The following is a 15,668-nucleotide window of genomic DNA, read 5'->3' on the forward strand; positions in this document are numbered from 1 at the left end:
CATTGCCAGCACATGAAAATTCTCAAACAAATGTAAAACTCTGTAGCTAGAAGAAATCAGTTAAGTCCTTTTTGCAACAGATAATGGAAAACTGAATCTAAGCAACCAAACTGAGTAGAAGCAATTCCTTTCTGTTATCAGCCGTCTCTGTGGCTGGGAAGAGGGAGTTAACAGTGAGATATTACTTGCTCTCCTTCTCTTTCAATTCTGGTTTCTCACCAGAAACTGAAGAAAATGACACAGATTTAAACTCAAAGAGATCTGAGTCAAAATTGGGTAGCCAAAATTGACAAGTCAAAGGTGCTCAAAGTTGATACCCAATAGTGTGTGTGTGTGTGTGTGTGTGTGTGTGTGTCCCCTACAACTATAGGTCCCATCCTTTCCTTGGTATACTAATTGCATCCAGCAGTCATGTGACAATGTTACAAGCAGGTCCACAATTCCTGGTTTAAATGATCAAGCACTCAGAGAGTGCTTAACATTTATGTAATGTAACATTTATGAATTGTTACCTTAGTGTTATTTCTAAAAAAAAACTGTGCATATACTAAACTTTCTGGAGATGTCTAAAAGAAATGTACTTTCTAATTTTGCTTTAGTTTTGAAGTTTTTGACTGGAAATCAAAACCCACTGTCCAAAATACATTCAGAATTTGAGAAATGTGAATCTTGGAGTAGAACAGTGAAAGACATAAACATCACTGGCCATGGAGAGATACCAGCGCCAAACTCATCTCATATTTGATCACACCTGCTTCACAGAGCTGAATTTCTGGAAACATCTCCTACTTAGTTCAGCATCAAAGAATTTTGTCAAGGATAAATAAAGAAAGATGGGTCTAAAGAGGATGTTCTAACTCTTACAAGATATTATGTAAGCAGTGTTCCACACAGCTTGCATTTTTTTAAGTTTTTGCATTAGCTCAAGTTTGTAGTATGCAAAGATTTAACCCAAACTTTCCAGGCAGAAACTGGGGTGTTTTTGACTGCGACAAGGCAGGAAACCCACAAAGAACTAAATGATCAGAATGCTCAAAAAATTGTTTTTCAAAAAAGCTGAAAAGGCCAGAAAATGAGTTAAATCAAAGATGTGAAAAGTGGATAAACTAAGGCAAATGATAACCAAATGGAAAAAAAAGTAATAAAATTAATTTTAAATTTCCATCATGACAAAGATTAAAAAGTCAGCGAGACCTCAATTTTATATTCCGCTGGGAATAATATTAGCTAACACATTAATCAATTACTTAAATGAGTAAATACTTTGTTGAGTACCTACTATGTGCCAGACAGACATCCAAGAACAGAGCAGTAAACAGATAAAGACTTAGCTCTCATAGAGTTTATATGTAAATGAAGTGTACTGACTGTATTAGGGTTCTTGAGAGAAACAGGACCAATAGTGTGTGTGTGCATGCACGTGCACACGTGTGTGTGTGTAAGAGAGAGAGAGTGATTTATTTTAAGGAATTGGCTCACACAACTGTAAAGGCTTGGCAAGTCCAAATTCTGCTGATGGGGTAGGCCAGTATGCTGAGGAGTCAGGGAAGAGTTGCAGCTCAAGTCCAAAGGCAGTCTGGCAGAATTCCTTCTTCCTTACGGAATCTCAGTCTTCATTTTATTAAGGCATTCAACTGACTGAATGAGGCCCACTCACTTACAGAGGGTATCTAACTTACTCAAAGTTTACCAATTTAAATGTACAAATCATCCAAGACAAACAAACAAGCAAAACTGTCACAGAAACATCCAGAATAATGTTTGAGCAAATATCTGGGTGCCATGGTCCAGTCATGTTGACACATAATATTAAGCATCGTGTGGAGGGAAATGATAAAGAAACAAAGAAATAAGCAATATGTCAAGGAGGAATAAGTGCTATTTAAAGGAATAAAGCAAGCTTAGGGGGCATGGAGAGTTTGAAGGGTGAGGTAGTGATATTTTAGGAAGAGTGGTCTGGGAAGGCCACGGAATAAGAAGACATTTGGGCAGTGACTTGTTGCAAGTGGATGACTAGCTGGGAAGGGCTTTCCAGGCAGGTCACACCCAGAGGAACTTGGCTTAGCCCAAATGGGGACATACCTGAGGACCTCAGCAAAAGCATTATTAGAAGCTAGCTATTAAGAGAGATAAAGGTAAATGTCTCCTGAATCACACTGGTAATTAACGTGTTGACCACTGAAGCCATAGTGGGATCATACAGCCAATCATAACCATAGACGCTGCAATCTCGTAGAATCCTGGAACGTCAAAGCAGAAAGGGACCATATGAGCATCTGCTCAGCTTCAATATAGATTTTAAAAATGGATCTCCTTGCGTCTTTCATTATCTACAGGATTTTAATAGTTTCTGCAAATCAGAAAATTTGCTTCTCTCTCTCCTTCTGAATCGTTCATGGAAATGTTAAGTCAGGAAACCAAACCCTAGACATTTGCCTGGCTTTTTACAAAATTCATTCACATACATCACCTCGTGGTCATCACAATAAATCTACACGTGAGGAATTATTACGGTCTTATTTTATAGCTGAGGAAGCTGAGCACAGAGTATATGAAATGACTCGTCCAATAACCCACAGTTAGGACTGGCTAAGGGAGGACTCGACACCTCTGGCCCAAACGCCTCTGGGCTGTTTCAGGTTTACAAATTACTTTCCTAGTTGCTTTCTCCACTTAGGCACACAAACAACTCAATTTGTTTTCAGACAATTGTTGGCAAGACGCCTGTGTGTTAATTATACAACGAACCTTCAAAGCAAATGCATGTTGAAGGTGGAGGGAGTCTGGCAGGAACTTCCTGGAAACCAGAAGTCAGTCCCCTGCCCTCTAGTCTGGGAAAACTGTAGCAGGATTGTCCTGGTTGGGGTTCTGGCTGGCAGGGAAGGTGAAACTTCCCAGCCCTGGTCTGCAGCTTGAAAAGAAGGGGAGTTTAGGTTTCCCTTCCTCCAATCTGGGTGCTGAGTTTCTGAGAACAGCCATCATACCCACTGTGCGTCCCTTGCAGGGGTGGGGATCTGCAATGCACAAATAGGAATCAGAAGTCTTCCTATCCTCCAATCTTTGCATTTGCTCCATTTGAAACTCTCAGAAACAGGGTGACGTGAGAGTTTGTCCCTTGTATCAGATGATGAGAAACTGAGAGAACAGTTGGATTTTTATTAATTATCTGCATCAGTGATGAATCACTTTTCATAGCCAACCTGGTTACTACATAGAAGAAACAAAGCAGGAATGGAGCAGGAATGGCCAGACCCAGAAACTGATGACCACCCTTGAGGTATATCACTTCACTTTGACAAGCTCTCCACACTTTCCCAGGAATCATAAACACCCAAGATTTAATATGGCAGTTACAAATAGAGTAACATTGCAGTGACTGAATTAAACAAACTACTGGAAGAAACTGAGAATCCCATTAGCATTACTTCAAAGAAGCAGTGTGGCAATTGGCCCTACGAGATGAGCTAGGGTTTGAAAAGGAAGTTTAAAAAATCACCTTTTTTTTTTTTCTGTTCTTAGTGAAGTTCAAAGCAAACAGGAAAAGAATTTTAAAAAGCCGAGGCAAAAAAAAAAAGTGTCCGGTGGTGAAAAATAGCAGCCCTTCAAATGGCAAGAATAAGTAGACATCGTCTGGAACAGTCAGTGAGATTTTTCAATACTGAGCACACACTTCAGACTGATTATAAATATTCAAGCTGACTACAAGCTCTCCAGTAATCATGGTGAAGAGTTTTAGAGATGACCCAACCCAAGCCCTTCATCTTATAGGAGAAGCTATGCCCCAAACTGGTGGTGGGGTGACTGGTCCATGTCACACAGCTAGCTCAAGAGATTCAGACTCCTATGGGCTGAACTGTATCTCCCTCATCCATATTCCTATGGTGAAGTCCTAACCCCAAGTACCCCAGAATGTCACCATGTTTGGAGACACGGTCTTTAAAGAGGAAATTAGTTAAAATGAGGTCCTTGGGTGCACCTTAATCCGATATGACTGGTGTCCCTATAAGAAGAAACTTGGACACAGGCACAGACAAGGGGAAGACGACGTGAAGACACAGGGAGAAGGCCACTGACAAGCCAAGGAGAGAGGCGAGGAAGAGATCATTACCTCAGGGTCTAGCCTCCTTCTGGCCTCCAGAACTGAGAGAAAATAAATTTCTGTTGTTTAAGCCGCCCCGTCTGTGGCGCTGTGTTACGGCAGCCACAGGAGATGAATACAGGCCCAAACCACCATCTCTTAATTCCCTCAGATTCTGGATTTGAGGGAGGTCAGTGGTGCATACACACTTGGGAATTCCTCATAGCTGGGCACTAGGATTTCCCATCTTGAACTATCACTGAACTAAATAGCCAAGAGATTGCAAATAGTCTTCAGAACCGGAATCATCAGGGGCCCATAGGAACCTGAACTTCTTCCCAGTCTTACAGGCCCCACCAGGGGGTTGAAATCTCACTGTCCCCTACTGTCCAGGACACAACTGGAACAACAGACTAGTTCTGGTCATTCGCTTTTTAGACTTTTAGTTACTTATCAATACTTTAGGAAAAAGGAATTCTAAAAAGACCATTAATAGTTCACCATTTCCGATTGTATAATGCATCTCTAATATATTTGTGTAAAGGGTAAGGAAATAGTAATGACATTCTGTAGTAGGTGCATTACTGAAAAACTGAAATAAAAACAAATAAAAGAAAATTTTCTATATTAAAGAGATAAGTGAAGATTCCATTCATTCTTACTTTTTTCAAAATGTGTAAATAAAATTACACAAGTTAATCTTATTCCAGTAATGTTTTCATCCTTTCTTAAGGCTAGTTTCTTGGGAAGACCAGGAGAGAGATAGTTGAGGCAGTGGGAGTACGTGACTGGTTAGACCCCTGACTGAATCAAGCCATAAATAAAACAAAATGAGGAAACCCAGAGAATTCCATCTGGGATTAGATTTTGAGTTTAGTGCTAGAGTTAGAAAAATCGTTTTCAAAACCCTGAAAGACATTAGAATCATGTAGTGATGGATTAAAAATTTAAAAATGCTTAGGTCCCAAAACAGACCTAAAGAATCTGGATCTCTGAGAATGGGGTCTCCTTATGATTATGTTCAACCTTGTTACTTAATATTTAATAACCCTGGTGGTTATTTTGATGCTCCTCCCAGCTGAAGACCAACTGGAGGAAGCAAAATTTGAGGTTAGCAGGCGACTACATTTACATGTGAGAAGATAAGAGTGTTATAGACTAACAGCATCTGTGCTCTGCACTTGCAAATCAGAATTTGACTTTTCATGGAGAAATAATGACCCTTCTAAAAATAAGCCCGAAAAGAAAAGAAGTCATCTTTGGTGGAGGAAATGGGTAATGGGAGGGCTACCAAGTCCTAAACTAGAACCCTAGAGTTCTTAAATGCCCAGAGGGGTCACAGGGCTCTCACAGGAGTAAAGCATCCAGGTGGAACAGACAACAAAGTTTAGGAGGCGCTGGTCAAATGGAGAGGTGCACGTGGACCAAAGGGGCAGCCATTTGATCCAGGGGCGTGGGGGTCAGGTGGCATGTGGGTCCAGATCTTCCATGTTTCAAGAGAAACCAAAATCTTCCAACATATAAGTGGTGGCAGCTAATATTAAAAATACATACCTGCATACATACATACGGTATGTGTCAATACTGTGCAGGGTATACAAAACATAGTCTGGGGCAGTGTAAGCCCAATTTTTGAAATCAGGCCTAAATCCATACAGACATCCATGTGAAAAAACAGTCCATTAGGAACAAGGATCCTTTTGTGAGGATGGCTAAAACCCATAGCTCAATCCTCAGCAAGGGGCAAGAGCCTTACACCACATGTTCTGAGTTCATTTTCTCTCTCTCTCTCTCTCTCTCTCCCCTCTCTTTTTTTCTAAGATCGCTGACCTCAGAAATCAAAAGTGTAGATGTTTCTCACATCTTATATTTTGATGGCCTCCCAGAACACAGAGGTGACTAAATCCATAATGCTGCATCACTTGACTGTAGGACAGCCTGACGTTAATGACTCCGAAGCAAAGTTTATTCTAATTTTCCAAGTTTATCCCAGTTCACAGCTTAACAAAACCTACCTACGGTAGGCTTGCTTGCCTTGCTGGGCTGAGTACATCTGCCGATTGAATTTGTAGTCAGATTTGCTAATTTACAAGATTGGCCTTACTCAACATGCACAATTTCATACAAAAGTCACTATCATCCCGCACTTAGTGGATCTTGAGCCAGTCTATCATCCCCCACTTAGTGGATCTCGGGCCAGGTGTCCAATAGAGCAATGGCTGCTGTTTCTAACTGCCCAAAGATGGGGATGGCTTGGTTGCACAAAAGCTCATTCCAAATCAGAAAGGGAGCTGTGATCAAAGAGGAGAACTAGCCCATTTCCTTCTGAGGAAGGTGAAGTTAACAATCTTACAATGATCAACTTTCTAATTTGGGCCTTACAACTCACAGTCTCACTTCAAAGAAGATATTATGAAAGTAGGCAAGTACTTTTGAATTATTTGTTCCTGTTCAAGACTGAATGGAAGATACTTAATTGGTGTTAGGAGTCCAACTACATAAAAAGCTAAAGATACGTTATTTTATTTCATTTTGTTTATTTATTTATTCATTTTACTTCTTTCATTTTAAAGCAAGGGTCTTCCAAAAATGAAAGGACTTATTAGGTAGTTAAATGCTGTTTTCCCACTTTTGTGAATACATACACACACACATAGCAAAAAGAATACAATACTGGGCTTCCCTGGTGGCACAATGGTTGAGAGTCTGCCTGCCAATGCAGGGGACAGGGGTTCGAGCCCTGGTCTGGGAGGATCCCACATGCCGTGGAGCAACTGGGCCCGTGAGCCACAACTACTGAGCCTGCGCGTCTGGAGCCTGTGCTCCACAATGAGAGGCCGCAACAGTGAGAGGCCCGCGCACCGCGATGAAGAGTGGCCCCTGCTCCCCGCAACTGGAGAAAGCCCTTGCACAGAAACGAAGACCCAAACACAGCCAAAAATAAATAAATAAATAAATTAATTAATTAAAAAAAAAAAGAATACAATACTATCCATTAAGGTACTTACAATGGTCCTACAAATAATTTTTTGGTAATAAGCTATATATGATATTATCTTTACATTATTACTTATATTATTATTTTTCATCATAAGTCAATAAGTCTTTAGTACCTACTACAAAACATGTGCTCATTTAAGGGACTTTTGGAAACTAAGATAATTCACCAAAAGGCACTTAACTCACTAGGGGTTTTCAAGTGGGGGATTTCCTTATTCAGGTTTTTGATCATCTCTTAGAAAATGATTACTCTGTCCTTGGCAGTTGTGGTATAGTGCTAGTAGCCTTCAGAGAGATTCCTTTGAAATACTGACACTTCCACTATTAAGAACTATTTAGAAGTAAATTACTTGTTTAGCGTCCCAAAGAAACTTACTTGGAGACAACATCCAAATCCTGAGTCCTCTTTGCCTTTCACCTTTTGCCTTCTATAAACTCAACGCAAGAATAAAAATTGCTTTTTCTAAATTAAACTCTAATTTTGCCACTAAGGGTGGTAATTGTATTATGGAGACAGACAATAGAAGATTTTTCATTCACCCAATTGTAGCTAGTCATGAAGGACCCGAAGATTTCCATATATCAATTTCATTTTTCCTTTCCAATCTTGCCATCTTTTATAAATTTCTGTTTTTCCATCCTGGTTGTTAATGTTTTAAATTACATTTCATAATTTATTTTATTCATAAGAATTTTCAAGTTTTTTATGATTTAAGGAAAACCTGTTAAAAACAACAATAAACAGAAACACATTGCAACCTATTTCATGTTTCTTAGGCTGGTTTAAGAAAAATTATTAAACTATAAACTAAACAACTGTCCTTTATTTTGTCCCTGAAACTCTTCTGTATGATTACCTATAAATACACCGACATCTTTTTCAGCTGCCCTCTCCTTGTCCTCAACCATAATTTTGAGAAGTGCTCTAAGAAATAAAGGAGAGGAAAATGGCTAATCTAGTAACTGCCTAACCATAGACCTAAACAGTATAAGACAAAACCTATCAGGACTACGTGCTATTAAAAGAAGCAGCAGCAGTCCTCACAGCTATTTCTCACACAAATTTCTAAAGCAAGTTTGCCTCTTTTTCTGTATCCTTTAGACACTTGTGAATTGTTTGGGGCTTTCAAACTGACTTATCGTAGGTCCCATGGAAATGACAACCAGAAACTAGGGGAAAGAAAACTCCAAGAGGGAAGAAAGAAGGGAAGAGAAGCAAAGAGGTAAAGGATGGGATATTTGCTGACCATAGATTGCGCTAGAGACAAGAAGACTAGAGGAAGAAAGAGGAAAAGAGAAAATATGGCCGCTCCCTCCCATCCACTTCCAGCCCACTGACACGATTAAACCAAATTTGCTTCTGTGTTCCATGTGATCAGCATTCGTGCCCCCATTTAATTTATTTGCACACTAGTAAATAAAGCCCTGCTAAGTGCGAAGTCATAAAAGCAAGCATTTTCTGGAGACACACAAGGTGACATAATGGTGTGGAAACTTCTTTAAGAGTAGAGGCGTGATACTGTGCCAGTGACGGGTGCAGAGCAGCATTCTGTGTAACTAAATTTAAGAGTCATATTAGAAAAGAGAAATAGAGGATATACTACAAAATGCAAACAATGATTACCTAGGTGATAGGGTTATGTCAGATTTTTTCTTTTTACACATTTGTATTGATAAATGTTAATTTCTTAGGCCATATATCATATATAACGGTAATAAGCAAATTATGTTTAATATATATTATAGATATTATAATAACATGTATATATAAATAAATGTGTGTGTATATATATATGCACATATGTGTGTGTATGAATGTGCATGCATTCTTTCAGAAAAGCAGTTTCCTTGGTGCTTTAAACATGCACCTCTGGTAAAGATGCTATAGTATAAAAGTTAAGCATAGCTCTGGGCTTTGATAATTTTGCTACACTTATTAGTACTGTTGTTCCAAGAACTAAGAGATTGTCAAAGCAACTAACACTGCAATAAGGCACTGGTTAATGATAAGGAAGAGAAGAGTGTGATCTGAGGTTGTATAAATGGTTTCTCAATTTTGAATCCTAAATTTTCTCGAAGAAAATTTCTAAAGGAGCCCAAATATTGTACATTATTTCTGAAAGGATCAGGGAGAATTTTTTTTTTTTTCCAATCATAAGATTGTTCCAGACATCAATGCTTTTTTTCCTTTCAACTCTTGGTGTCATCTGGACATCAGGTGCAATCAACGAACCGCCCGGGCTTTGGAACTGGATCTAAATTAAATCCCAGCCCTGCCGCTTACAGTTAGGACTCGGTCTAATTACTTAAGCTTTCTCAACCCCATTTCGCCATCTGTAAAATGGAGATGAGGACATCTTCCTTACTGCACAGCTGCTGATTAACTGAGATCACATTCATAGACATTCTAATCACAGTGCCTGGCACTTTGATGGGGCCCAACAAAATAAGAATCGGTTGGCTTTCAGAGAATTCGGAACTCAGATGAACCTCTTGAGGCCAAGTGTCTTCGATCAGCCATCACCAGGCTGGCATTGCTGAGGTAGGGACTCTCCAGAAGAGGTAGCTACTGCTTAGGCTTCTGGGCCAAGTATAGGCTCCCCAGCGCGTGCGCGGTGGCAGCGGGTACCACCGCCTGAGCAGTGAGGCCCAGGTTCCCTACCGCCCCGGAGTTCAGCGAGCAATGAAAGATAACAAGAAAGAAAATGGAGAGAAGAAAATTAAAAAAAAAAAAGACCAAACCTGAGATAGTGACTCACAGTCTTAAGGAGAGATATTACCGGAAGGGAAACAAAACAGTTTCTTTTTCTGTGTAGTGATAAGAAGGTAAACAAGTCTCTTAAGGCGCATTCAGCCCCAAAATAACTTTTTCGAGAAAGAAACGGTGCAGTCCAAAGCCTCCGGTTTAACCACCGCCTCGGGGCTGATTTATTCCCTAAAGTTGGGAACTACCGGAAAACTTTTACCAGTTCAGGGAGCGCAGGTTCTCACCACCCCGCGGCGCGCACATCCACCAGCACAGCAGCGGGGCTTCGGCGTGACTTGTATGGACTTGTCCAGAAGATCCCCTCCTGTCTCCGGTCCCTCCAGCGACCCTTAAACCTCGCAGGCCCCGGCCCGCCCCCCGCGCCCACCCTTCTCTGGGCGGCGGACAGCGTCCTCCAGGAGCACCCGGAGCTGTTCCGCCTGCCCCGCGGGCTGGCCGCTCCATATCCAGCCCCAAGAAAAACGAGTTCCCCGGTTTCCTGAGATCCCGCCCTCAGGGAAAGTCCTGGCAGCCCTGGTGAGCCGGCCTGTCAGAGGCCGGACAAGCCCGCCGCCCACGCGCGCAACCCCGCCGCCCCCGGAGCTAAGTCCCGCGCCCGCCCGCACCGCGCGCGCCCAGTGGCCGAGCTGAGAGAGGCCCCCGCCCGGGCAGGAGGGGACTCACCAGTGGCCAGAGAACCCAGATCTCGGACATGGCTGTGGAGCAATCGCCAAAGTGAAGGAGCCTCTCCAACTGGCACCCGAGCGGGTCACACACCCCGTGGGAAGTGACAGCCCCGCCGGGCCCCTCCCCGCGCTCCAGCCAGCCTGGGAGAGTGTTCCCGCTGGGGCCCGCCCCGGGGCGCTCACGCACAGTTACTCCGGTAGCGCTTCTCTCTTTCTCCAGTAGCGTCTCCGAGCACCTGCGTGTGGCTCTTCTGAGAGACCCGAAAAGCCTTAAAGAAAGGTCGCCGGGCCCGGGGGCGGGGGGCAGCCGAGGTTGGAGGAGGAAGCTTTGCTGGGGAACGCCCGGGTGGGGGAGGGCGCCTTCGATTCTGCAACTCAGCCTGCGCGCGCACGGGGCGGGGTGGGGGGGGTGACGGGGGTGTAGAGCCGGGAGTGGGGAAAGAGCCAGGGTTTGTTGCACAAACGGGCATTCCCCGTTGGGGGCGTTTCCGCAGTCGGCTGGCATGCCTAGCTCAGGTGAGGATCTTGAGAGCGGGCTTGATGTCCTTTCTAAACTCTTCCGCAGTTTAAACTGGGAAGGCTGGGGAGGACTGGGGTCCAGAGCGCAGACATCCTGCCTCCGTGCAGGAGCCTCGGCTAACTGCTGGGATTCTCAGAAAAGACCCAGTCTTCCCTCAGCTCCACGTGTTGTGGTGGTGACCTGAGAGGCTCACAGGAGTCCCCGGACTAGTGTATGTAGTGGGAGTTACCGAACGAAAAGTTTCAGATATTGTGCTCTGGGGATTCCGAAGAGGGTGGACCCCTTACCTTTTATTTCTCAAGAGGAGTACAAAGCTAACTCCCAAGACAAATCACACAGCTCCAGCTGTGTTAGAAGTTCACAATTACTTCCCCTCCTTTGTTGCTCATTATTTCCTGGCCAATTTTCTTTAAAAAAAAAAAAAAAAGTAGTACTTTAGTGCTTTGGTTAACAGCTCGAAGTCACTATTGTTTTGGAAAAGTTGGTCTGTCTGTTTAGCCAGTTCTGCAAGAATTTTACAGAAGAAAGTTTGTATAATGACATCATTCACGAACATGACTCTGAAAGTAGTTCCTAGGCTGGGCACCAGTGAAGCGGTATTTCCTTGGCGTCCTTCACGAAGCTTTCCACCCTCACTCTGGTGCTCTTCTTCCTTCCCAGTTGGCTGTATCCCATTAGGAACACTCTCCTTTCCCTCCCTTTGCCTGGCTCATTCCTCATCCATCAGGCTCCCTCTCTGTGGACATTTTCTTCTGGTAGCCTTTTTGGGCTCCGAAGTCTGGGTGAGGTCACCCTCCTAAATGCTTTCACTCACCTGGTGTTTTGCACTGCCCTCATGACCCCAGTCTTGTAGGTATGGATTTACCTGTCTCTGCTTCATCTCCCTGCAGATTGATAGTGCTGTGAAGAAGACCCTGGCTGGCCAGGCCCGTTCCTACAGTTCCCAGCCCAAAACAGACACAAAAAGAAGTGAATGGTGGGGGGCTGGAGCCAGGAAGTTGGGGGTGTGTGTGTGGGATGTGGAGAGACTGTGTATTATCTTTGCAACTTTTCTGTAAACCTAAAACTGTTCTGAAATTTAAAAGTTTATTGAAATTTTAAAAAAAATCATAAAAGGAAGGAAGGGAAGAAAGGAGGGAGGAAGGGAAGGAGGAGCAAGAGAAAGAGAGAGAGACAGACAGAACAGTTGACAAAATCAGCATCTCATGAGAGTGAATCATGAGCCAGCAACTTTTACAAATGGTTCTTCCTTACTTAATATTTACCATTTTAACCCAGTGAGGTAGGTGATTATTAAACTTACTTTATAAATAAAGAATTGTAGCCAAAAAAGTTTAAGCAACATTGGCAATTTGGTTAGTTAATAAACAGCAGATCCAGGAATTAAACTTAGATATTCTTGTTCCTGAGGCCCTGCTCTTTCTAACCCGCTCCGCCCCCCTCCACCCAATTACCCTCAAGTTCAATGAAATAGTTACAGATGCTTTGTGGGGAGAAATGTGTTTCATGATCAAATGATTTTAGAAAATTCTGGGTTAATTTAAACAGGTCTCTTAATCCAAGACTTCTCAGAGCCTTCAATATGCTAATATACACTGTGACTGTCTAGGAGGGGGCTATGATATATACTGTTCCCCAGCCTTCTTTGTCTTCTTTATGGAGTCGTTTGAAGGACACCTTCTGAATGACCACCTTAGGAACGCTGGTGTTCTGGGAGAAACAGTTCAGACATCTCTAACGGTTATTTTTATTTAACAATGCATTCCTACGGGCCTCCAAGCCTTCAAGGGCAAAGAAATACAATTTTAATAACAGAATTTCCGGCACTCTACCAGATGTGGGAGATACTTTGGACAACCGTCCTGATTTTACTGAAACCACACCATATGAGTTAAAGCCTGTTCTTCTACTCTAAAGATATCCTTACCATTGAACATTTCATTCTGAATAACATTTAAACACACATCTGTCTATTTTAAAAAGCTGGGAGGAAGAAAACCTCCAATACCTTTTCACCACCAAGACTACTTTTATTTCTTCTCCACGAATGTTTTAAAAATTGTTGTCAAAAAAATTGCTCTTACTAAATAGCAACAAATTGATTTTAATAATCCCCACTTGCAGTGCACATTCATGATTGTTTACCCTACATCTTTCCCCCTTCTTCCTGGTAATAGCATCTCTAAGTTGCCTTTGTTCCTCTTCCCTCTTCTTAGGTATTTGATGTGGGTGGTTGTATTAGTCAGAATTCTCTAGAAAAACCCAATAGGATATATATAGACAGATATCAAGATCTATATAGCTAGATCTATCTATCTATCTATCTACCTATAGATAGATAGATAGACCTATGTATATATAGAGAGAAAGATGTAAGGCATTGTTTTATGTGATTATGTAGGCTGGCAAGTCCAAAATGTGCAGGGCAGGCTGGAAACCCAGGCAAGAATTGCAGTTCTCATCCAAAGACCATCTGCTGGCAGAATTCCCTTTCTCTCAAGAGAGGTCAGTCCTTTTCTTAAGGCCTTCAATTGATTGGATGAGGCCTACCCACACTATGGAGGGCAACTGCTTTACTCAAAGTCTATTGATTTAAATATTAATCCCATTCAAGAAATACACCTAGAAACACCTCAGATAGTACCAACTGTTTGGGTACTGTGGCCTAGTCAAAGTGACACATAATCCTATGTGTCAACATAAGATTAACCATCACAGTGGCATTGACACCAATCCCAGGGCCTGTGTGTGTGTGTAGTGAGGGGAGAGGAGGACAGGGAATCCCACTTGGTTAAGGCAACCAGCATATCACATTCTGTTGTGAGCTTTCCTGGAAACAGTGGGACACAAACTCTTTTTTATTTTCCTCCACTGCATTTGAAGTGGGGATATTTGAAGTGCGGAACTGGTGAGGTCGTTCCTCCCAGAGCTGAAGACAGTCAACCCACGCTGAGAGAAAACCACACTGAGAGGCTGAGCCTAGCAGTGTCGCCTGAGTCCTGGATTGATTTAGTCCTGAAATCAAAACCTAGACTACCCACAGTTACCTGGCTCAGTACATTCTCAGTGTTTGCTTAAGCCAGATTCTTACAACTAAAAGAATCTTAACTACTATGTCATCAGAGCTTATAATCAGTGTAAGAAATTCTCTGTTATCAAAATTAGTTGTTACAAATGGACTGTTGCAGTTTCAGGCTCAAGTAAGGATAAAGGCCTAAACAAGCCTGTAGAGATGGCCGAAGATCTAGGGACATCACTTCTACCAAAGAATTTTTCTATAGCTAGAGGGCACCAGATACCACATCAGCCAAGTGATGAAGAAAATTGAATACTGTTTCCATCCATGAATAGAAACATATTTGAGTTCTTGGGAAATGGAAGAAAGAAGAGGGCATGTTTTGATTTGGATATGTAATCTGTGAACCTGATCATAGAGACATTTTCATCTCCCAAAGAACATCTTATTTCTCTCAGGGTTAAAGAAATGATGTATACAAAGCACCTAGCACACTCAATAAATACTACTTACTACTTTGGCACTGCTCTTCCTAAATGAGGTGCTGTCACAGGACAGGTTGCGAATTGGGGTCACAGTTCAGGTAGAAAGAAAGACAAGTTTAGTAGCTTACAACCACTTTCCTGTATTATTTCCTATATGAGTGTGTTCATGGGCCCAAAGGTACAGGAAAAGTACTTTTCCTTTTTCTCCAAGGAAAAGTGCTTGGAGCCTGGCTGACAGAAGCTGGAAAGCTTGGCCCCTGGGATGTGGAGCAAGTTACTCAATCTCCCAACGTCTTCCACCGTGAACACTGGTATATTAACCTACCTCTTGAGCAAGAACTTGAAAAAGACAATGGATTAGAGAGCATTTAGACTGTAGTGGCTAGGACGCAGAGAGCACCCTGAGCAGCAAGTAGGTGGAGAAAACAGCTTTCTGTAGGGCCTGATATTGTAATCCAGTTGGGCACTCTTCCCCTGAGTGCCCTGAAAGCACAGATTTTCTATGAATCCACGCACGAAAAGTGGGCCCACCCAAGGTGTTCAGAACCGACACACGAAAAGGTAGGGACCACTTTTCAAGAAGTGCTAATCTGAGGCAGATGAGATTTAAGGCTTATTATTATTATTTTTTATATAAATTTATTTATTTATTTTTGGCTGTGTTGGGTCTTCGTTTCTGTGCGAGGGCTTTCTCTAGTTGTGGCAAGCGGGGGCCACTCTTCATCGCGGTGCGCGGGCCTCTCACTATCGCGGCCTCTCTTGTGGAGCACAGGCTCCAGACGCGCAGGCTCAGTAGTTGTGGCTCACGGGCCCAGTTGCTCCGAGGCATGTGAGATCTTCCCAGACCAGGGCTCGAACCCGTGTCCCCTGCATTGGCAGGCAGATTCTCAACCACTGTGCCACCAGGGAAGCCCCAAGGCTTATTTTAAGGCTATATTTCTTAAACCTCTGTCTACATTTTGCCATATCTGTGGTCCACTTGTCATTTAACTAATATATATTTTTAAGTCAACTTGCTTTGTTTCCTAAGTAATTTATTTTTAAAAACAAAGCATTACTTTGTAACTATAAATGGAAAATCAGCATTCCTTACCAAAGATAGAAGGTATCTATAAAAATAAATACACAACCACTGAA

General features: G+C 42.5%; 1 protein-coding gene across 3 annotated transcripts in view; it reads right to left on the reverse strand.

Annotated features, from left to right (window-relative positions):
* The window catches only part of FAS (Fas cell surface death receptor), a 27,359-nt gene extending 16,630 nt beyond the window's left edge, over positions 1-10,729 (reverse strand). For 2 of the 3 annotated variants that reach the window (XM_059901048.1, XM_059901047.1), the window contains exon 1: positions 10,509-10,729. In XM_059901048.1, coding sequence (XP_059757031.1) covers positions 10,509-10,538 — 30 coding nt within the window. In that variant the 5' untranslated portion in view covers positions 10,539-10,729. Of the gene's footprint in view, positions 1-10,044; positions 10,092-10,508 lie in introns of those variants that run through there. The other variant, XM_059901049.1, reaches the window with a different exon arrangement.
* Between the last annotated feature and the right edge of the window lie 4,939 nt (positions 10,730-15,668).

Source organism: Balaenoptera ricei, chromosome 16 (assembly GCF_028023285.1).
Source record: "Balaenoptera ricei isolate mBalRic1 chromosome 16, mBalRic1.hap2, whole genome shotgun sequence".
Classification (NCBI taxonomy): domain Eukaryota; kingdom Metazoa; phylum Chordata; class Mammalia; order Artiodactyla; family Balaenopteridae; genus Balaenoptera; species Balaenoptera ricei.